Genomic DNA, 24,682 nt, shown 5'->3' with positions numbered 1-24,682 from the left:
CCCAAACAATGATAGGATATTTTCATTACAAGAAAAAGATTTGGTATGAAAATCGCACTTGTTACTCCTGTAATCTGATTTCTTTCTCTAGATTGTTTCACATCAGCTTCAGAATTTAAAGCTTAATTTCGATTGATTGCTTCAGAACACATCCGTTTTCAATATCTGGCTGGTGGTCAGTTTTTGCGATTTATTTTGCCAGAAAAAATCGATCAGCGAAAGAAATCGAACTTCGAAGGACTTGAGATAATTCGATCTCCAGTTTTTGCCTTTTGGTTTTTCAATCGAACTTCCTGGTTCTGTCAACAACATTCTGTCGCTACGACAACATTAGAAAGCTGGAAAAAAAAACTGTCGAATCTCGGACGGATTCTGTGAATCGCACGGCAAGTAATAAAGACGGAACTATCTTAGCAAATCATTGACTTGACTTTAACTGTACAAGTTTACAATCTAAAAACTGGAGATACAGTATGTGGTGGATAAATCGCTGCAAGATTTTAATAACACTTTTATTCCTCGCCGTTGCGGAAGCCGCAGCAGCCAGCAATTTGACGCAGAACACCGTGGCATTTTCCTCGACGACTGTCACTGTATCGACCGTAGCGCTGGCTGTGGTGATGGTGTTAGCTCTGTTAGGGAACACTTTGGTCTGCTTCGCGTTCTATCATTCAACAAACCTTAGGTGTGTCACAAACATTTTCATCGTCTCGCTAGCGATGACTGATATCCTTGTAGCATCAGTTTCCATTCCGATCTGGCTTGTAATTCAGAACACAGAGTGCATTAATACCTGGAAAGCTTGTGATCCTATCCTAATGGCGTTCTGGAAATGCTTGGATATCCTGTTTTCCACCGCTTCAATCATGAACTTATGCGCCATCAGCTGCGATCGATACATAGCTATAACTTCGCCCTTGAGATACTCACAAATTATCACCAAAACCCGCGCTCTGATCGTTTTAATCTGCTTGTGGTTCTACTCAATAACTATCGCTGCTATCAATCTAGACGGTGGAGTTTATTATCCCGTGCTGGTTTTCGTGGTTTCTTTCCTTCTCCCGCTCTCCGTGATGATTTACTCATATTCCCGCATTTTTCTCGCGGCTCTTCGCCAAGCGCGCCGCATCCAGCCGATGCGTCAAGCGTTCTACTTCAAGCGCGAGATAAAAGCCGCGAAGACGTTAGCGATAGTGATGGGAGCGTTTATCGTGTGTTGGACTCCGTTTTTCGTGATGAATATCTTGGTACAGTTTATTCGCTTTTACGTTCCACCGATAGCGACTTTAGCGATAAAAATGCTGCATTACGGAAACTCTGCATTAAACCCGGTCATTTACTCGAGTTCCAACCGTGACTTCAGACACAAAATTTTGCGCGTTCTTCCCTGCAAATGCGGCCAGCTTAACAGCAACCTTGGCGACGCTGTTGTCCAGTTTTGGACCACGAGTTTTCGAAGTACGTTTGGTGTAAGCTCTACGTTCCGTAACGAGAGCGTCACAGAAGGGAATAACAACGGGATTGATGGTGAGATCACAAGCACGCGGGGGCACACGAAAGATGAAAATAGCTTTGACGCTGCAAATGTGGCGAAATCTCAGTAACCATTGCGAAATCTACAGGCACTTGATTATGTACAGTTAGCATGCTTTGAATTAAGACTGCAATGGGTTTCCAAGCGGAAAGGAGGCTTTGTAGATGGCGCAAAAAACAGTTTAACAGAAGATCTAAGACATTTCATCTATACACATATCGTTCTACTGTAGTTTTGTTTCAAAATTTCCTTTAAAAATACAGCTTAAGTATTCTGTTTGGTCGACATAGAGGGATAGAGCGATTTTTAAGGGTTTTTATTGTGTAAAAACTAGCCATTTAAACTTTTGTTCCATAAAGCATGAGCTTAATCATTATTTTTTCCCTAAAACGCGTTGCTTTGTATACTAGATCTAGACATAACCACGAAATTACCGGTCGTTGATTAGGTTATCCTATACCCTCATATGAGCTGTAAGATTTCTGTAACATTTAAACTCTGTTCTCATGGAAACATTTGAACAAGCTAATAACCTTTTCATGACAAAGATTTATCTTTTTTGTCATTTACTTCACTGGTAAGTCACAAAACTCATGATATTTTGTAATTTCACAACCAATTCATGACAATCAATCAATGAAATCAGCAAAATATTAATGTCTCGAAGATTTGAGGTTTAATTTTGCTTTCGACAACGCTATGCTTCTTGCATTTTATATGCAGTGGCCCCCGTTTTTCCCCCGGGGCTATTTTTTCTTTGTCCCCGCTCGTGTCATGTTGAATAATTTCTTCACTAGGTTTCTTTTTTATTGTCAATTTTTTGATCATTTTATCAGGAGATATTTTGATCGGTAATAATATAAGTATTTCCAAGCGATAATAAATAATTTACATATCTACCTTCGTCACGCCCTCAGTACCTAAAACAACAAACCTGCAGAACCAGAGTATTTAATAAAAGTTCTGTCTGATTTATTTGCCATTTCTACAAAATCAAACAACACATTGGTGGCATTGATTTATAGTTATCTGTAATCAAATAAAGTGCTTCATAGCGGATGTTGTTTCGCGTTTGTTCAAACTATTTCAGCTCGATCAATCCCTAGCTGTGAAATCACGTTTGGGTTTTAGGGGCCCAAACCTTAATATTTCCAAATTTTCATGATCGCTATCATTTTAAATAGACGCCATTAATTATGAGAACTAACCGGGAGCTCCGCCCCGGGGTGTACTCCCATATAAGGGCTATACGGGTATGTGCCGCTCAACAGGGTATCCTTTTTGCCTATCTGACTCTGGAACAGGGTATAAAAATCACCTTTTTGACTCTAGAACGGGGTCGATTTTTTCCCCAAAATCCTGATTAAACACGATCGAGTTTAGCTATGAAACTCCGCTCCTCTCATCGCTTTATCTCCGAGCCACAGACAAAGTCAAGTGAGCGCATTGTGATATACGCTTGTGTTTTTATATCTATCTACATATATTTCCATTGTAGATGTTGTCTGGAATGGGTTCCTATTTTGCAATGTTTGTCTGGAACAGGGTCGCAAATTCAGCTTTTTTCTCTGGAACAGGTCCAGAGTCTCAGAGACTAAGCGGGACAACCCCGTAGTAAATGTTAGGGAGTACCCTCCCCGGGAGCTCTGCTTAGGCTTGCCAAAACTTATCATGGGATTGGAAGTAATTGTACCATAAAAAAATGGAAAAAAATTACATTATGACATTTTCAGTGATAGCTCCTATAATCTGGCTAATTCATTCATCATTTGGAAATAGGCTTGAGACACCAATATTCTTTATTTTTAAACTGAAATGGTGTTTAAAAGATCATAACAGAATCATTAATAAAGTTCATCACAGAAGTATTGAAAAATTGTGGAAGTTTTTGTGGTTTATTTTCTTCATTAGTTTATAGTATGGCATTTATTACCACATTCCTATTTGTATCAAGGTAGGTGAACAATTTTCAAGCGTCGAGGAGAGAAATTTACCATAAGACAAAAACATCATCGTCGTCGCTTCTTCTAAACATAGACAATTAGGTCCCAAGGTAAAAACAGGCATAACATCAAAACGCATAGACATTCCTTTTTCAGATATGTTTTATTTCTTATTCATTGTCTTTATGAACTTCTACAAAGGAGAAAGAGTAGTTCTCCGACACAGAGTAATCTTTCTAAGAACATCAGGGAGAAAGGAGGTGCACCATTGGCAATCACTGGTCTTCATCTATGTAGAAAAAGAAAGAAAGCATGACGCTAAGTTTTTGGATTTCCACATAAGTACCTCAACCTTTTTAAACTCCCAAAAGAGATTTTTCCAGCATACCTCAACTTTTAATTTTGAACCTTCAAAATACCTTTAACCCCCCCCTCAAATACCTCAACGTTTAGAAAATCACAAAATACCTAAATTTTTAAAACACCCCCCCCCCAAAAAAAAAATACCCCAACTTTTCGAAAACCCAATTTAAATATATCTCAACCGCATTTTAAATCTCTCCCCCCGTGGGAAGCAGGAAAGCTCCGTTTTATTTTAGCTCCCCTCTTCAAAACTTGGTTCTTGTTTCAAAATCTTTTCCTTGTTCCATTTTGTGAAACCTCCCGGGGGATAACTTTTCTCTTGATGAGTTGAGTCGGTCGCACCAAGTTACCGTTAACAGCAGGGATATCTCTCTAATTAAGAAGTGTAGAACTTTCGTAATTTAAAATTCTACTGGTCATCTAGTGTAGCAGTTGCTATTGTTTCGGGGGGGGGGGCTCCGGGCATTTTTCCTGTTGTTTCTTCTAGTGTTCTCTCGAAGGTTAGAGCATGTGCGACCTTGTGAGAGCTGCTACCGCCCCCCCCCCCCCGTCCCCCTCCAACAAAAAAAGCAACAACAACCCGTGTCCCCTTGAAAGACACCATATTCCTTTGATATCGAAAACCTCTGGAGACCATTATCACGATATCAGTGCGTTTGCTTCACTCACCTAATTACCACTCCACTTTGTACACATAGTTAGTGTTGGCTTTCCCAACACCACTCCAACAGGCGGTGCTCGTTCCATGCTTCATGTAAGTCGAGTCATCTTTATCTACCCAGCATTCGCCATAAAACTGCACGGCAAAGTACTTCTTCCCAGCCTTCTTTGCGGCCTGATAGCACATGTCGACTGAAAGATGTCAAGAAGATATCTTGTTTAGTATTAAACAGTTATAATCTGACCTTAAAGCCCCTCTTATACAGCATTCACAATTGCACCGAGACATTAAAAAGGTAATGCCTGCTGTCGAGCCAAATGGCTCATCAAGCCGGAGCGTATCCTGGTTTTTATAGTGGCTAGGGGTATTTCTACTCCCCCCTGGATGGGATGCTAGTCCATCGCAGGGTTACCCCCAACATTAAATTCGCCGGTACCAATTTATACACCTGGGTGGAGAGAGGCACTATGAGAGTAAAGTGTCTTGCGCAAGAACACAACGCAATGCCCTGGCCAGGGCACGGTTGCATAAAGCAACTTAAGTTTAAGTGGAATTTTGTGCCACTCTTCTCTATGTTCCTAAAATTTTTTCACACCAGCATTGTGTTTCCCATACTTTTCAATCCATTTTCTGCTGATTTATCCATGATTGGGTACAAGAAGACCTTCAGGGACACAGGGAATGGTTGCAGAAAATCCCACCTAATCTTAAGTTGCTTTATGCAACCGGGCCCAGGGCTCGAACCCGGGCCACTCGATCCGGAGTCCGTCACACTACTAACCATTACTGAGGGCACCGCGCTTCCCATAGACCGAGACATTTTTGGAGTAAAAATGTTTCAGCGAGACGCAACGTTTCCCCTTAACATGTTCGTAATTGCATTGTTCACCACTTTAGGTGTATGTTTTCAACTACATTTTATGGCCAATTCTCAGTATGCGGTTGATTGCACACTTACCAGTTTTACCGATGTTAAACCAGTCAATCTGGAATCGCAGGTTGACCAGCAGCTGCGACATTGCCCGGTCACGTCTGTTATCTTTCCAGCATCCCAGATCCGACCACGGCGCGAATTTGTACACAAAATTGGCCCAGTGCATACCGGTACCTTTCCGAGAGAGGAAAAGTAAATGAGGCTGAAATTCACGCTGACATAGCAAGTATCTTTTTCCTCTACAATGGCTTGTAAATTACTATAGCATTTAATGTCTCTTGTTATTTAATTTCATTTGCAAGGTCTTGTGGTTTTTGCCACCTTGGGTTATTTGTATTATAAGCTATTTCCATAAAGCAAAACAATCCTTAACACAGAAAGCAAGCAAGCAAGAAAGAAAGAAAGAACGAAAGAAAGAAAGAAAGAAAGAAAGAAAGAAAGAAAGAAAGAAAGAAGAAAGAAAGAATTAGAATGATCCCTTCTTTCGCATTTGCCAATTTATACTGTTAGTGTGCCAAGTGACGTAAATTAAATCATCTTTCTTAGTTTACTTATCTAGGACTGCAATATAGCGTTCCTCGTCGCGTTAATTGATTGTGGATTTGTTTATCTTAGTGTTTTTCTAAAACCCTACTGATTCTTGTTACCGATGAAAAGGATTGAAGAGACCGGTGACCAGATTCAAAAACCGACAAAATGAAGCTCAAGTTTGCTTGTTGGACTTCCAAGAATAAGATTCGTTCGGTCCACAAACCTTCAATGCAGTTTTGTTCTGTGTTTGATTTATCCACCTCGCCGTGCATATCGTAACGTGACTCAGCTTCCTCGTCACTCCAACATTCTCCATAGAATTGGATTCCAAAGTATCTGGAAAAAAATGAAAATCGGTATCAGTCAATCTACTGTAAGTTACTTCTGTAACTGAATTCGCGACGACAATAGAACAATTTCACGTTTGAACTCATCTTCCCGCATATTCTAGAGCAGAGAATATCCCAACCAAATTTGGGCGTCATTGGACATCCTTACAAAAAAAGCATACAAAGGGTGCCTTAAAGCATACTTTCAAGACCACCCTGAGCCGTTTAAAATTTTTTTTGGGGTTTAAAAAAAAAAATTAGAAGGAAGGGATACGCAAATAGTACAAATAGTAACCTTAAGGTACTTTCAAGATTTTGGCACTAGAAGTCAAGTAAAACTGACGACAAAAGTCATGTCAAGTGTCCAAGCTACCTAACAGTTCACCGATGTTTAGCCTGGGTGTAGAACGTAAGTGAAAAGGCAAACCTCATTTTCAGAATTCTTACCGGACGCTTAAATTATTTGAGTATAAGCCATCTGTATTTAAATGCCGTTTATGGGCTTTGGTTATGGGAATTGTGTAACCCTTACACCGCGTCCACACGAGGTTGAATTGTATTCTTATGCGGACGAACCGCAGTTTACGTAAATCGATTTTATACGTAGTGCAACAACCGTAACAATTGGTGTAAAACCAGTTAAGACCACGGCTTTTCTTTATAAGACGCTGTCAGGGTTTGTCAAAAACGTTACTACCTGCCCCATATTAGAACGTAATCTTGCTGCTTATGCTATATTTACCGGAATCCTCGACTCCAGGCCCTTTCCGCGCACTTTGTAACCATACTCCGTAGGTTGTACCAATCGATTTCCCTTCGTAGAAATCCGTACAAAGTTCGAAGAGCTCGATTCGACCGACTGTCTTTGTAGCAACCAACTTCAATCAAGCGGGGGAGGCCTGGAAAATGACATAAAGCAATAAGAACGTATAATTAACAATTATTGGATTCGGTTTTCGCATGATAGCGATAATTATCAAGGCCAAAGTTTCTGTTATCTGCCGAAGCCGAAGGCTGAGGCGGATAACACAAACTGAGGCCTTGATAATTATCGCTATCATGCGAAAACCGAATCCAATAATTGTTTTATTATGCACATTCCTGAGCTGCACTTGTAAAGACAAGAGCGCGCACAAAAACTATTGTCTGTAGGTATGACGTCACTTCTACATATGTAAAATCTAATGTCTGTAGGTATGACGTAAGAGAAACAGCAAGCAAGAATTAGCTGCGTGCTTATAGCCAATCAAAATCAAGCTGGTGACGCCAATGTATAATAATCGTACTTTTTGGACGGGAGATTAAATTAGCTATGCCACTATAAATTAAACGATTCTTGCAACTCTTTAGTCGCATTAAAAGGGTGCTTCGTGTCCACTAGATGATGCACTATGACCTTAATAGTATATGACGGTTAACACAAAAGAGTTAAGGCTGTCTTCAAAAGAGTCACCAGTATGCTGTATGTACGCATTGCGTGCCTGCTTTTAATTTCTTACCTGTTTGCAAACACTTGACCCCAGCATCATTGCCGTGCGTGCAACTGCCAACATTTCCCCACCCAGAGTGGGGACAATTTAACAAAGACCTCTCTCCTCCGGTGCACTGCACGTTATTGAGCCACACGGGACCTACTCCCTGACCATATTTGGCTCTCTTGGTCTCGTGGATTGCCTTGACTAGTCCCAGTTCGTTGCAGACAACAAACGCGTCTTTTCTGTCCCAGGACTTATCGCACACAGTGCCCCACTGGTTGTTGTGAAAAACTTCCACGCGACCAGTGCCATTCTCTTTGGGAAGACTGTCAGGCAAGTTGAGACGAATCGTGTTCCCTTTAAAAAGAAACTACAACACTTAAATCAGTCTAGCCACCTATCCTCATACAGGGGGTTATTATTTGATGCATATCTCATTTAAACTTGGAGAAGGACGGTGGAAAGAGAAATGAGAGACAATGAATGGACACAGGGCCACCTCGAACGAGCAGCGGCCGACCGTAGCCAATGGCGCCATCTGGTTGAGGCCTTTTGTGCACCCATGCACGAAGAGGAGTAAGTAAATAAGTATCTCATTTATTAATTATTTCCTTCACGTGTTGCTGCTATATCTTGTTGTTTCTTCCATTAAATTTATCGGAATCGTGGTTATAAAAAGGGAAAATGGTTAAGAGGAAATCCGCCAGGACTTCGAGTAGTTATTGGACAAAATTATGTACCAAAACTATTTACACCTGATTGCAAGCTTTTGTGTTACTGCTTCAAATATCTTATCGAAAGAAATCTTTTCTAACAACACCACACATCGAAAACACATTTTGAAGTTCCGCTGAATTCCACTGAATCGCTTAAAAGATGTAAGCTTTTGCCCATAGCTTGTGAACTTTAAATATCATTTTCTCAGACTCTGATAAGAAATTGTTGTACCAGAATTATTTCCACCTTATTGCAAACTTTTTTGTTACTGCTTCAAATATCTTATCAAAAGAAATCTTTTCTAACAACACCACACATCGAAAACACATTTTGAAGTTCCGCTGAATTCCACTGAATCGCTTAAGACGAATTTACAAAATGGCTACACGTGAGATTTTGCCCATACCTTGTGAACTTTGAAATTCATTTTCTCAGACTCTGATAAGAAATTGTTGTTGGTGTTATCACGGATAATTACTTACATCTTTACCTTTTATTAAGGGTAGGAAATAACGCAATAGGATTTAAATTATTCTGGAAATTGATTTTTGTCCAACTTTAACAAATATTACTCGACTTCCTAGTGGATTCCGTCTTAAGTTCGTCTCGGGCTTTCGTAACTGAAGACATCTGTTATTTATTGATCCTCAAACGGGAGGCCACGGTACTATCGAGTCTTTGTTTATGTCACGTGTTACCCTTGTGAAATAAAGTAAGGCAAAATCTGCATCGGGCCAAAGTGGCGAAACCACTGGTGCTTATCCCAGTATCCGTAGCATGAAGCGATTAGGAGTATTTCTATTCTCCCTGGATGGGAAGCTAGTGTATCGCAGGGTTACCCCCAGCATAAAATTCGCCGGTACCCATTTATACACCACTGCTAGTAGGCACTGCTAAAGTAAAGCGTCTTGCCCCCAAAACAACACAAAAACCCGGGCTAGGGCTCAAAATCCACGATCGCTTGATTTGGGGTTCAGCGCGCTAACCATTAGGCCACCGCGCCTCCCTTGCACCCTTATTAACTCGGAAAATTCCGAGTTTTGGTGAGGAGGCCGATTTCACTCCTTCCCTCGATTCCTGTAAACATTTTAATTGAATTAATTAATTAATGTCAAATTGAATTAATCAATTAATCTTGTGAAGCGGGTAGGGGGTTGGCTAAAATGCGAGTTATATCTGTGTTACTTTATATGAAGTACACAAAGGCTATATATTTGTTTCTGAAAATCCAATGTTCTCCTTGTGGTATGCATTCCCAAGCACACGGAATTTTGTGCTGAACGCATGCGCATATATGAAGTACACAAAGACTATATATTTTCACCAAATCTTTCTGAGAACTGGTTAAAACTCAACAAAATTGGGGGTTCGATTTATCGCCGAGTATTTCCCAAAAAATTGACTACAAAGAGTTCAATTTGAATGAAATATTCATCTATAAGCCGAGCGGTCATCAACAACGAAAATTAACAAGCGTTTGTATTTATTCTTGGTCATTACCTTTTATTTTAGTGGTGGCTCCTAAAAAGCCATTTGGTTTAATGACGCAACGTTAGGAATGAAGTTTTTATTCGTCTTTTCTTCGCTATTTAGGCTGGAACTCGACCTCCATCGGCTCGCTCTGGAATATTATTTGTTTTGTCGGCGTACGTGATCGTCTTTTGAACCGACGAGGGCATTCGAAATCCCGCATGTCTTAAACAATTTCCTCGCAATCTCTTCTACAATAATTATTTCTGCCTGAGACTGTTTCTGTTCCTTTCCTTCTGTTCCTTTCTTTAAGTTTAGTTAATTTGCAGAATTACTGCTAACGTGACTTTTCAAGAGAAGAAGGGTCAAGAAGGAATCGATCTATTTGACTTGTTGTCGCGACACCAGAAACTGGCCAATCAGAATCGGTCTTTCGCACGCGCTGGTAAACATTGTAACACGATCTGACAGAAATCGGCTGCATGTAATATTTTTGTTCAAAAGCGAAAACTTAAAATACCACGACTTCTCTGCTAAAAGAAACCACTTCAGAAGAGTTTGACTGGATTGAAGATACTCGACAAATACTGGTAACAGCACATGTTTCGTTTTGATGACATTTAAAGTTCACCCGCTTGATCTGCTTGATCTTTTCGCTAGCAACTTGGCGAATTGCGACGAACTGAAGATTCTCTGAATCATCAGGAATCATCCCGTATTCTCTGGCGATTTCGCAGTTGTTCTGAACTGTCTCTACCTCGGCAACAACTTTCAATTTGAAGCTTTAGTTGTTTTAAAACCAGTAGCTTTTGGCATGATGATCGATAACTGCTTAATCTTCAGAAGAATGCGTGATTGTTTGAGATGGGATGCTGAACTCAGGTGAATGTTTTGTCACGCTTGTGTACGGTTCTATTAATAAATTCATTCTTTATCAGTGATTTGTTGTTTTTCAATTACATAGTTGTGATTTAACGAATATGTTGATTCGCTGCACGTGGATTGTTTTATAGTTTGGAGGAAAAATTGGGTCTCGGCTTATAGCCGAGTGATGTGGGTTTATTTTTTGTCAGAGTCTAACTGGTTCCAAAAACTAAAAGTCTAGGGTCTCGGCTTATAGCCGAATAAATACGGTACATGCATGCTTAACTACCAGCCGAAATATTGTATTAATGTCAGTTTTCTTGAAATAAACCAAAACTTATTTTTTCTAATGATATTATTATTTTGCCTAACCTTCAAAAAACAAAAAGGAAAAATAAGAAAACAATTTGCAACCGATGGGAACTCTATCACTTGCCCTTTCGGCCTGCTCTCGATGAGCAGCTAGATGACAATGAAACTAAGTGAAGTGAAGTGAACTGAATTGTGGAAAGTTTAACATCATTTGTTTTAGCAAATCTCTATTTGTCAGTTTGTTGTTTTCGATTCTTGTTTCATAATAAATTTTCCGAGTTTAGTGGCTCATAGCCACTTTGAATAGTTATTATTTAAGCTTTCACTTTACTTTTAATTATAAAATTTTCACACTTCCGATAACTGGAGTAGTTCGGATTGTAAATGCTTTGTGTCCCTAAACATTTAAAATATTTGCAAGGTGTTACTCACGTTTCACGGTAGTTATAGCTCTCTTTGTCAATGAAACCTTGGACCAGGCCGACTCGTCCTGCAACGCCTCTTCCTCGTGCAAGGGATCTGGGAACAAGTGGCCTGGAAAATGAGGAAAAAATTCAGTTTTTTAACATTTGTATAAATTTTTATTCATTGACACTGTTTGATTAAATAAACGCCTAGAAAAAATTTAAACAGCACAAAAGTAAGTGATTTTGTGTAAAAGGAAAATATTCACTAGGTTCTCTTAATTAAATTAAGTTCTGGTTTTGAAATGACTTTCTAAACGGCCCGTTTTTAAAATCACCAAGCTTAAAATGCAGGAAGTGAAACTATTATTGTTCATCACAGTGGCCGCATCTGTCGAAAAACAACAGATAGACCGCCGACCGGCTCCTTTAAACTCGCTCCACATGAATCTTGTAAGGTTTCTTGACGTTATAATGCCGCGCCCGGCCTATCCAAACACGGTACTTTGAAGTTAATGTCATTTGGATATGCAGTAATATTAATCGTTCAAAATTCACTCAGTCGTGTAAGGAATAACTGCTTGGCCAAGAAAGAGGTGAAGAGCAACAGAAATTTAACGGGAAACTGCTACAGTCGCCGAGGATACTTGTTACATTCTACAGCCGAATGACGATCCACACCGAACAAGAAACACCGCAGTACGCATTGATCATTCAAACCTTTCTCCTGGCCGTCCTGTTACTCGTCCTGATTTTAGGTAACTCAGTTATCTGTGCACTGGTTTGGAAGTATAGAAATTTACGCACATATGCTAACTTTCTCGTGGTCGAAATGGCACTAGTTGACTTATTCAACGGCGTCATTAACATCCCTTTGTTTATTTGCTATGAATTGTATCCGTCTCCCCTTTTTAGAGGTCGAACTCTCGCCATAGTCTGTTTGTACCTTCGTAGGGGCTTTCTCCTTCAAAACGCTCTCTCGGTCTCAACTATATTCATAGATCGCTACCTAGTTCTCGCTTATGGGCTACGATACACTGCGTGGAAAAGCAGAAAAAAACTTTTTACGATTATAGCCGTTAAATGGATAGTAGGTGTAGTTTTGGTGGGGGCAGTAGTTCTTTTTCACACAGATTTTGAAGATATCGGTAATGCTCCTATTGCTAAGTACATTTCACAGTACGAAGACAGGGGCATTTTACCGTTTCCGCGAATAGTTTTGCCAGCATTTTTGATTCTGTTTTGCCTTTTGTCTTATTTAAGCTCACGAGAAATTAAGAAAACTGTAAGCTTTAGGAAGGGTATAAAATTATTGGATATAAAACGTTTTCAGGATCTAAAAGCGTTGAAAACGGTCCGCTATATCATAGTTTGTTACGCTATTTGTTTCCTGCCAGACATAACTCGAAGTATTTTGCTTTTGACTAGTGTTAAAGTAGTTGAATATTGGCTCGTGTTTAGTTCGTTTTTCTTCTTGCTCTTAACCAGCGCAGTTAACTCCGTTATCTATTACATTCGGACGGAAAGATTTCGCCGCGCTTTTGTAATGTTTGTCACGAATCCTCTGGAGAGAAAGGAAGTTTTCGAACTGAAAACGTATGATCAAGTCGTTCCAAAGATCGTACGACAAGCAAAGAAACTTGAGCAACTTGAATTTGGAATCGACGGGCCTGAGGATGGTACTACAGAAGAAACCAAGTCAACTGATGAAGGCACCGTGTTTGACCACGATCGAGGTTGTTGGGACACAAAACTGTAACTGGGCATCAATGGACAAGTTTTACTCGAGTAAACTGAATGATTATCAAGCTTTAAAAAACTGGAACTCTGTTTGAACATTGCACAGTGCACAAGCAACCGGTGAAGGAAAACAAACAATTGTAACGTAATTATAAACATTGCTGACTTAAAAAGGAAACCATCACAGGCAAAAAACTGCCCAAAAAAACTGGAACTCTATTTGAACTTTGCACAGGGCACAAGCAACCGGTGAAAGAAATGAAACAATTGTTACGTAATTATGTAAACATTGCTAACTTAAAAAGGAAATTATCACAGGCAAAAGTTGTAGCAGTTTATGAACTCTTTACAGCCTTTAAAAATATTTAAGAGTTTAGAGCGAAAAAAGGCTTTGAAGGAAGACCGAACATGAACATTTAGTTTTTACCAAGATGGAAAGCGGTTTATGTGTGGTATTGAAATATTAGATCTAGCAGTGTAAACGTTCTCTTTGGAACATTAGCATCAAAAGAATAGCATCTGGATTTAGCAAGTTGTATTTTATTTCCTTAAAAGGTACATTAATGTAAAACAGAACGTGCATAGAAAGCATTATTGTTGAACATGAAGTATTGTCATATGTCGAAGAACAAAATTATTTAATAGGACTTTAGGATAATTTCGCTTCCAATGTTAAAACGTCCATGATTTATTAAAGTGAAAGAGAGATTATTTGAAATGATGTTGCTTATTATTCGACCAGTCTAGTGAAAGTGATATGGTTTTCTTCGAATTTCACTGTAGCTTTTAATATTCAGCTTTTAACGGGACTCAGTTTTGTACTTGATTTTTTTCTGAATAATTTCATAATTATAGTCATCAGTATAAAAACAAACAAAACATAAAAAAGCACAGAATAACAAACGTTCCCCTAAACGATTTCATACTGTTTTCGGTTGTCGAAGTTATACTGACTGAGCTACATATAACACCGTGAAAACAAAGTATATTTTTCTAAACAGGCGGTTTAATTCTTAATTCTTGGCTATTGCAAAAAGTTCTCGCGTCTTTTTTGTTTTGTTTTTTATTCTCATTTTTGTTCCTATAGTAAAAAACATTCGTATTTTATCAAAGTTTACTAAAGTAACTATTTTTCCCTGCGTTGATATTAAAATATTTGCGCGAAAAATACACCCAGAAAACAAGCTTATTTATATGGTAAATTTACCATTTGAAATTACACTGCATCTTTGTATGGCCTCTCTTGTGATTGTAGTATCCGGTATAATTATCTTTAATGCTAATAAACTTGGCTACTAACCCCCCTTTTCGCGTTCTTTGCTACTAACCGCCCTTTTTGCCCTAGAAATTGAACTCGCGAAAACATTTTCTTAGTAAATATTCTTTTAGCAAACCAAAAATGTATTAATTATTCTGCAATACTTTTGCAAAATCAGCCAGGCTGCACTACTCTAAGGCCTCGCTGTTTGCGGTGAGTGAAATATACGAGGCAAAAATACAAGAAGACTGATAATTTTTTGTCGGACAAAAGACTAAAAACGGTATTTGCAGACGATGTTATTCTGGACATCAAAGAAATAAAGGATGACGCATTTTCATCTAGTCAGCATTTGAGGATGGACATAATTGAGCAAAAATTTTCAATTGGAGCTAATTTACAAAGGGGTTACGTTATTACAGTAAATTTTCTTTTCAGCACAAACCTGCCTAAAAACAAAACAAAGCAAAATAAAACAATGTCATTTGAATCAGTAGGGCAGTTCAGGGAAAATCAATGTATTATACAACCAAAATGCTTCTTGTTGTGTTTGACACCCTAGTCTAGTGGGTTAGCAAAATTATCGTTACACGCCGGACAAAAGAACCAAATTTGGCACACGTAGTCTTTGAGGCATGGGCTTTAAGAAAATCGGATGCTCCAAAAACATGGATCGCGAGAAAGGACAATTACGTCATCACAAAAATCAACAACATATTTGTCATCTTCGTTCCGCCATCTTGGATTTGAAAATTTTTCCAAAACGTAAGAAAACCGCCAAAAATTACTAAAAAGTACTGAAAACGATAAAATGGTGCAAAAAATGCCCAAAAGGTGAAAATAACTGCATTAAAAGTTAATTTTTATCTATAAAAACACAAAAATTACAAATTTGGTAAAACATTTCTCTCAAAATGCCGTTTTCATGACAGCATCAAGTCTCTGACACAACAACCTGTCATATTAAATTATTTCTAAATATATTTTAGATAAAGATGCAAAGCTTGGCAGTGTTTGGTTGAATGTTGAAAAAGTTATAAACTGTTGAAAGTCGGCGCGGGCACTTTCCGCCCCCTGGTCTGGATAGTGTTAAGATTCCTTTTTTGTGACGAAAAACGCCCACTCCAGCTACACTTTGAGGAACAGTTTGATTTTAAGTGGCTTTTTGAATAATATACCTGCCTTCTCCGGAATTGCCACGCACTGACTTGCAAATTATTTTCTTTCCACTTCCACCTTCAGGTTTTTAGTGAAAAATTTATTAGGCTCTGTACACACGGCCAAACCCCCAACCTGGTATGCAGCTCTTTGAATATTGTTAGCAAAGCATCATGAAAAATAACTTACTTCCTGTTAAAAAATAGTTTTTTTAAAGATGTAATTGTAATCTGGTTTTCTACTTACTTATAATTATGTACTGTCATTCTCTCTTTAGTTTCTGAGTGTGCTGAAGAACAGCTAACTGTAACGAACTTGCTTTGTTTTAAGTAAGGAAAGGCTTCACAAAAAGGCAAATTTGTATCGCAGCCCAACAAAAAAACGTGATCATGAAATGCAGGATCGGAATTGACTTTGATTGCTCCATACCTAAATTTCCACAGAATCGTAATTGACTTCTCAGAAAATGTGTACCAATTCCAAACGCCACCGATATGCCAGTTTACTCGGGAGACTTCCCTTGTATATTAAAGAATTGGCCAACCAGTCCAACAGCGCCAAGACCAATTCCGTGTCCACTGTTCAAATTTCAATTTTGCTCTGCCCATTTTGAAGAGCGTCAAACAAATAAACTATTTCTCTGATATCCGCTTCTTTATACATGTTTTTAAGTAAAGTCCATCATCAATTTGTCGCTACTCTTTGCAACTACCGAAGTACTTTTTGTGCTATCCCCTTTCTTTTGAGTGTTCTCATTCTACATGAGTCCCATCTTTAGAAAGAGAGTTTGTTTTTGGTATCGCGAAGAAGGCATTCCAGTTCTTTCCTTTAGGGGACTAACATTTACTTGAGCACCAGGCCTTTATTTCTCATTTGTGCCATTCCTCGCTCACTCTGGCAGACAGCGATCCTACACTACCTCCACTTAATTGACAGTTTTCAGTTCTTGCCTGAGAAATGGCAGAGAGATTTGTTCTGAAAACTCTAAAAAACAATTGTGTAACGTTTGGCTAGGATTGTAAATCAGGACGTTACCGTTAAACACTTCACATTCAACCGGTTTTTTCCGGTATCTTGCGTTACTTTGGGTAGACTTGGGCGAATAATATGCTAAGGTCGCCTTTACGTTGCTGGCTACTGATGCCATGCCCGCTTGCTTTGATTCGATTTTCTGACAAAAGACTTGTGGTAAATAATGGCAGCCAATTCCTCTTAATGGTCGGGTGATTTTAAAAGTGCACTATTAGACGGGATGGGTTCTTCGTTAGCTCCTAAACCCCTCTAGTGTTCTTAACTTCGGCTTTTTTCTGTTCGTGGGCTTAATTGATAAAAATCACATAAAGCCGTCTAGATGTTTCCTGGATGACTCATTACACGCTGAAAATGTTGGACACTAACCCAGCGACTGCAATTGATCATGACGTGGTTGTCTAGAGCATGCTCTAGGTCTTGAAGATACTCTTGCCTTGTTCTCTGTGGGAATGTATCAATGCCAAGAGAACTATTTCTGTTTCTGCACATGCTTCTGTCAAGATTGTCGTTGCGTGTCGCCATTTTTTGTAATCTTGCCCCCAGCTTTTCGTAAAACCCTCCTGTTGATTAAGGTGCGCTTGCACTAGTTTCCTCTCCTTATAATATATTAGTAATGTCCGACTAATATGCGTTGCTTTTAAAAACCAATCCACCGATTCTTAGTCATTTAGACAACCAGTACCGCGCAACAGAGCCCCAAGGGCATTCCACAACGTCTTCTCGATATGCAGTCCTCAAGGCACTATAAGGAACTTTTCCCCATACAATTGTGGCACGTTTTACTGAATTCTATGTTTTGTACATTTTTGTTTACAGAGAGCTTAAATATTTGTTGTTACGTACCTTGCATGCTGCAGCAAACCATGCTAGCCACACACAAGTTTTTGTCAGTTGTTCTAATCTAGTTTGTCTGTAAGTAACATCCGCTGGAATATATTTATCGAAATAACTTTTTTTAAAACAGGCCTATGCTTTTAATTGACAGTTATTATAAAACATTGTCAAACTGTTGTGCTTATCCTGTCATCACGAAAGCCAGGAAGCCCTTACTAAATTCCATTCATTGTCATATTACACAAAACAACCAAAAATACCTGTCTGACGTAAAAAATGACGTCACTTTCACCATCCAAGTGAGACGATTTTTTTGGAGCATCATATTTTTAGAAATTTTATGTTCAAAGGTCTTTGTATACCAAGTTTGGTGCTTTTGTCCAGTGTGTAACGATTTCTGCAAAATTTGGTACTAACCCACTGGACTACCCCTTCTCAATTTACTTAGTTTTCCCTGATAAATTAAAATGGATCATTTATGTTACTGAGTTGCTAGCTTGGTATTGGCTTTGTTTCTTCAGTTTATGCAAGTTTATGGGCCAATGACCGGTTCCACAAATTTGAAAAAAAGAAAAAAAGGGAAAAAGAACGAGATTAATATATCCTCAATACGGTCAGAGCAAGCTAAATCAGCAAGTCTCTATTAATATAATGGCTGTTTTTTTTTTTTTATAAAAAGGCTAAGACAGCTCGCGCAAATTTATTCCTTTGAACTTCGGCCCTTCCTTGGGTATTAAAATTGCAGTAACAGTCTCATCAGAGACTCCTTTTTCCTGCCGTACATGAAGATTTCACAACACTTTCAAATTACTAGCCCTGCAAAGACTACTCTCTGCCTTTTCCTCTCTGGGGCCTGTTCGCAGGCTATTGAGTTACTTGTATTGGCTTCAAAAGGCGCTTCAACTTTGATATTTGCGCCCTTTGTGTCTTTCCAATATAAATTTAAAAGCGAAACGCTTTGTAAAAGCGGTCTAAGCAGAGGGTCTGAATGGGGGGTACCTCGATAACACTGAACACTTAATTTTTTGGCTCTGTAACATGAAACAGTAAAATTGTAGGCATTTTAACACTAACAGTAAAAAATTCACTGTAACAGTTAATTTTATCCAAAAAGAAACAAAAACAACTCAAAAAAGGCCAATATTATTTTGTTTAGTATGTGAAGAAGTTTTCGGCGATTTCCAATCATTTCGAAATATTTCCGAAGACTACCGAATATTTCCGAAGAGTGCCGAATATTTCCGAAGACTACCGAGGATTTTCGAGGGGAAATCCGAAAATTTTCTGTAAGTTCGTGAGTGATTTTATCCGATTTTTGAAAAGCAGAAAAGGAATTTACAATGCTCAGTAAAATTGTTCACGAAAAACCCTCCAAACACTTAACAGTATTTTCTCCGGAAACAGTAAACATTAAAAAATTGTCCAATTTAACAGCAAACACAAAAAATTATGGGCAAATAACACTAAACACTAATCCCCATTCAGAACCTCTAAGCAGTCTGAACTCTTTATCTTTTCTTGGTAATTTATAAGTTGTGACCTTGAATTTATATGAAACATTGCTGTTAATTTATAATCTTACGTCCCCCCCAAAAAACTGTACAAGCAATTTACAAAAATACATGTCGGCTGTAATTGTTTCTAAATTTTCGCGCGCAAATAACAACCAATTAGCGGCTTAAATTTCCAATTCCAAATACCATCAATTAACATCATGTCTTGAATTTATTTACACTTACGTACCCTGAAGACTTTCGCTCAAAGCTTCCTGGCGGTCTTTCTCTAACTGGTTTAATGAGTTAAAGAAAGCCTCTTGGTCCACTGCAAAATCTGAAAAGGAAGACATACCATGAATTTTTAAGAGTCCTTCAGATCCAAGCATGTTTACGACTGGCAGAATTAAGGAGACTTGACACATGTTTTCAGCGAATTCTAAGGTAAGTTGTCTTGATTTTCTACTACCTATTACTCTTTGTGGGTAAAAATTGACGCAGCCGAGCTTCCAGAAGAAAGTTATGCCATTTCGGGCTTAGCTCCTTATTAGTGAACTTGCTTTTTTATTTTTGCTTGTTCGAGATATTTGGAAAATCTCGTTGTCAAATAGACTGTTTCAGATAGCTAGTGAGCTGCCTCCTCCCTTTAGCGATTTTTGCCCAACTCGCTAAAATCGCTAAAATTAGTAGCCGCTAACAATAGTAACGTTAAGGTAACTAGAATATCCCCAGCGACCGCGAGGGACTGGAGACGAGACAGGCTAGCGAGCACTAAGCGCTTGTGCCAGAACGGAATGTTTAAGACGGAATCCATCAGGAAATCCGAGTAATATTAATTTTAGTAGGACAAAAACGAGAACCAGAACAATTTATATCCTATTGCGTTATTTTCTATCCTTTTTACAGGACAACTCGGATTAATATTAATCCGCGGATTATAATAATAATAGATTATACAGTCGAAGCTCTCTTAACGGACACTCTCGTAAGCGGACAGCTCTGCTTACGGCCACCTAATTAGAAACCCCGTTTTTCCTCCCATACAAACCCTGTATTTTTACATTCTCGTAAGCGGACATTCCCGTAAGCGGCCGCGGACACTTTCCGAGATTACGACTTAGACTTTTTCGTTGTTTTTAAGCTCCCGTAAGCGGACACCGCAAAAGAAAATCATATAAAAACCCTCTGTATCTTGTATTAATCAATCACCTTCACATCGCCATTCGTCACAATGATTTTACTGTAATTACAGTACCATATTTCAGTGTTTGTTTTGTCGTCATCTACGTCCGGTTACATTTCGAAACACCACTAACATGCATATTACCATTATGTTAGCTGGGCAAGCTCCCGTAAGCGGCCATCTATCCCCTACACCTCTAGTGGCCGCTTACAAGAACCATTCTCGTAAGCGGCCAGCTCCAGTTGCGGACACTTTTTTCGCGTCCCGAGGGTGTCCGCTTATGAGACCTTCGACTGTAATAGGGTTATTATAAACCGGTAATAGATTATTATAATCCAGTAATATATTAAGGGACGGCAAAAAATTGAAAGGATTAGATTATTATTAATAATATAATCCGGATTAATATTAATCTCTATTATAATCCCGATAAAATTCCAAGAACTTTCGTATAACAGATCTATGTCATACACACTGCAGAAATACAACACAGGACTGACAGGACGTAAGCCACTAATCACATCCGTCACATGACGACACTTTTGCATATGCTAGAGCTGGATTCGACGATGTTGACCCTAGAAGTAAACGAAAAGGAACAAGCGCCTCTGGGCCAGCGAATCCGTGCCGTGGGCATGTGATTTTACAAAAAGGGAAACCTTAAGACAGGGAATAATAACCAGCTGCGTAGAAATAGCGACAATTCCAAATATTGTTTAGTAACTCATTCAACAAATTACCAACAGCTACTGCTATCAGCAGACGCACGAATTAAAAAAAAGATATTTATATCTTACTGATCTTATGTCTGTTATATTTAGATCCATTCAAAAGGGTCCAAGAATGCATAAGATATGGTTAATGCCGCCTTAGATCGTCAAATAATGTCAATCCTCAGAAGCTTTGGACTAGGATTGAGTTGTTGAGATTACTATTAAGATTAATATTAATCCGATTAATATTACCGTATTTATTCGTTTAAGCGCCCTGGGCGCTTATTAAATTTTCGGACCTTGAGAGTGGGCGCTTATTTGAGGTGGGCGCTTATTCGAGGCTGGGCGCTTATTAAATTTTCACCATTATTTTGCAAGAAAAAAGTAAATAATAACAGAAGGTGAAGATGTCCAAAAGCCGAATTTTTACTGATCATTGAAAGTTTTCTGTAAATTATTGAGAGGCTTGGTCTTCGGGGCAGTCTCTTGGTAGTACTTAGTCAATTTCACTCCTGTCATTTCACTCCTCTCGGTCACGTCAACTTTTAAGGGGGTGGGGGTGGGCGCTTATTCGAGGCTGGGCGCTTATTAACTTTTCCTACCTACAGGGTGGGCGCTTATTCGAGGTGGGCGCTTATTCGAGGTTGGGCGCTTAATCGAATAAATACGGTAATCTTACATAAGATTAATATTAATCCTAATGGATTAAGGCACGGCTCAAACCTCAGTAATAGATTATAATAATATATTACTGGATTATAATAATCTATTACTGGTTTATAATAATCATTAGGATTATTATTAATTGGATTAATATTAATCCGAGTTGTCCTGTTTTTAAAAGCTTAAGATGTAAGTAATTAAACGTGATAACACCAACAACAGTTTCTTATCAGAGGCTGAGAAAATGAATTTCAAAGTTCACAAGCTAAAGGTGAAATCTCACGTGTAGCTATTTTGTAAAATCGTCTTTTATTAAACGATTTAGTGGGATTCAGTGGAACTTCGATAAAAGTTCTCGATGATTGGTGTTGTTAGAAATGATTTCCGGCTTTCGATAAGATATTTGAAACAGTAACAAAGGAGTTTGCAACAAGATGTTAATAATTTTGGTAGATAATTTTTTCCGATTAATACTCGAAGTCCTGGCGGATTCTGTCTTAAAGATTTTTGGAGAAATAAATAAGTCTACCACGTTTTTCCCGCCGAAATGTACACTGGTTCAGACGAGCTCACTGTAATCGTATCCGCCGTCGTACTCGAACTAGAATCTAAATATGAAACGTGAAACTGCAAGGCTGAACGAACTGCGTAGAAAACTTAATGCGGCAGAGACATGATAGAGACCAATCCGAGAGTCAAACATGCATAACTGTAGACAGCTGTTTCGGACTCTTTAGTCCTCGTTAGTACAGTATAATGCCACAGTGAACAGAATGTGCAGCCAACGCGAGTCAACTGTTACAATCCGTGTGCCCTCTGCTCGTGGTAATGACACCAGATAAGGTCTCAAATTCGAAATGTCTGTCCACGTCACAGCGCGTGACTGCAAACAATGAACAAAGAACATTTGAAAATATCAGGTCTCTGTCGCATCAAGATAAGGATAGCAAAACTATTCGTAAAAGAACATGGCAAAACCATGCTGTATAAATGTACGCAGCAAATCGGATCAGAAGACTGACCTACGTACCTACGTACACAAGCAGCATTTTGTTCGCGGCCCAGTGCAGTTTATTCATTTAGAATCTCAATAATATTGACCTTCAGATCGGAGAACGAGTTCGTCTTTTCAAACCTAGTGCTTATGCTTATACAAGAGAAAGATGTCGCGTTAAATCTCCAGCAATTTTGGTAATAGCATTCTAGTTATCCTTGATCGCATCACATCACCTTTATTGCCGATCTGATTTCTTGTTGTAGTTAAAGCACTGACCGAAAAACACCCTGTCATATTTTTATTTACACTTTCTTTGCACCTGGTAAAAGTTCAAACATTTTCCTTTTGAAGCCCACATAAAAATTACGGAGGATCGATCTTCTGTTTTTTGGCTTGTTTAATCCATATAAATTAAAGACGAAATTTTTCTGTCAAACTTGATTTCAATCATTTAATGTGTCGCTTGTTTTAAAAATCGTTTCGCAGAATGCATATGGCCGTCAGTGTAGACGAAACATAAGGCTCGCTAAAAAGTATGTCACGAAGTCAATATGTTACTTGCTTAATCGCTAAAAAAAAAAAAAATCGGCGATTCTATATCTTTTGATTTTCCCTTAATGTAATTCCACATAGTACGTAAGATTTGGTTAAATCTATAAGTCCGGGCATAAAATTAAAACAAATCAATCGAAAAATTGTTGTCGTAAATTTTACCGCATTTGGATCGATGAAATTGAGCTCAGTGTATTTCAGTTCACAACGTTTACAAGAATTACTGACTCTACTGCAAAAGATCCGTTATTTCTGAGAGCTTAAACCGAAGAAAATTAACATTAACGGATTTTGTTGTCGTGTACCATGAAAAAGAAAAAGAGGTTTATGTTTAACATACCCGCTAATCCTTCATGGAGCAAAATCGGCAGAAAGATGAGCAAAGACAGCTTCATTTTTCTTTGAATAGAATTCCAAGGCACAAACGAAGCAATTTCTGCTAATACTAACTAAATATAGATGCGAATGACTTCTACGAGGAGGGATTCATAAAATAACAGATTTATGCTAAGTACACATGATTTCTTGTTGTCTGAAATCATTCAAGTGCCATAAAGTCAGCGGCTTGCTTTAAAAGGGATTTGTTTAAATGAAATTTCCACATGTCAAACTTAAGTCAAGTCAAGTAAACACTGAATTCACGTTCCGGAGATCATCTCAACCAATTTTTAGTCTGGGCAAACGAGAAATTGTACTTTTATTTGCTTTTCTCAAGGCCAGTGCTTAGCGATTAACGCATCGAACGCAATTTAGGATAAACTAGAATTTGTTGATTTTTTCTTATTTGCAATTTTCTGTACTTGTTTATTGTCGTTTATGATCATTATAAAGAACGTTTTATGTAAAGTGAAAAGAAAACCACGAAGAATATAACACCTCATTTAAATGAGAAAACTTCCAATTAGCAATTTAACAAGATTGAAAGAAGAAGGCAGTTAAAATTCAAGCAAATAAACAATTTCCTTATTGACTGTAAATGTTTTAGTTTTGCTTGCCCAACTCTTGAGTAACAAATAACAATTTTCTCCGTGATTGATTTTTTATTTTTAATCAGATATTTTTTTTATTAAACTTACAATCAAAGCTGAAAGAAACCCAACATAAATTAGCAAAATAGCGGTGCCAAGATTTTTCTTGAATTAGTGGAAGATTTTGGTTCCCTTCTCAGACTTCCCTTTATTGAAGGCTATAGTGCCTTAAGAGATATCTCTCATAGTATAGCTTCGATTAGTCATTTCAATACAATTAATTTTCAGCTTAATATGTCTAGTAACAAAACAAGGTCAAAGGTATAATAAGCAAAGTATATTTCTGAAGAAACTTCGATGCATCGAAAAATCCATTCAAAACGCATTTGTTCACTGATTGTTGTGGCTTTTTCTTTCTTGTTTGTCATTTCTTCAAGACTGCGAATGTTACTAGTAAGAAACGGAAACAAATATGGCTATTTTGGAACTGTTTGTTTTGAGTTTTCTCGACTTAGACCCAAATAATTCATCGTTAAAAGTATTGACTTGTTATG

At 38.3% G+C, this 24,682-nt stretch overlaps 2 protein-coding genes across 2 annotated transcripts; one reads left to right on the top strand and one right to left on the bottom strand.

Annotated features, from left to right (window-relative positions):
• Window positions 1–2,252, top strand: LOC144663439 (histamine H2 receptor-like). The gene has a single exon (XM_078524391.1). It carries the CDS (start codon window positions 474–476, stop codon window positions 1,602–1,604), a length of 1,131 nt encoding a protein of 376 aa, XP_078380517.1. The 5' UTR covers window positions 1–473; the 3' UTR covers window positions 1,605–2,252.
• Window positions 2,253–3,602: 1,350 nt separating this feature from the next.
• LOC144663431 (uncharacterized) lies at window positions 3,603–23,689 on the bottom strand. Its single transcript, XM_078524376.1, has 9 exons — window positions 23,501–23,689; window positions 19,303–19,389; window positions 11,566–11,667; window positions 7,795–8,127; window positions 7,038–7,194; window positions 6,190–6,302; window positions 5,460–5,609; window positions 4,510–4,692; window positions 3,603–3,766 (listed from the first exon to the last, which is right to left on the bottom strand). The coding sequence occupies exons 1-8, from the start codon at window positions 23,553–23,555 to the stop codon at window positions 4,514–4,516; spliced, it is 1,176 nt and encodes a 391-aa protein (XP_078380502.1). The 5' UTR covers window positions 23,556–23,689; the 3' UTR covers window positions 3,603–3,766; window positions 4,510–4,513.
• Window positions 23,690–24,682: the final 993 nt, after the last annotated feature.

This window comes from Oculina patagonica, chromosome 8 (assembly GCF_052425735.1).
Source record: "Oculina patagonica isolate OP01 chromosome 8, crgOcupat, whole genome shotgun sequence".
NCBI lineage: Eukaryota > Metazoa > Cnidaria > Anthozoa > Scleractinia > Oculinidae > Oculina > Oculina patagonica.
This window is presented reverse-complemented; position numbering and strand designations above follow the sequence as displayed.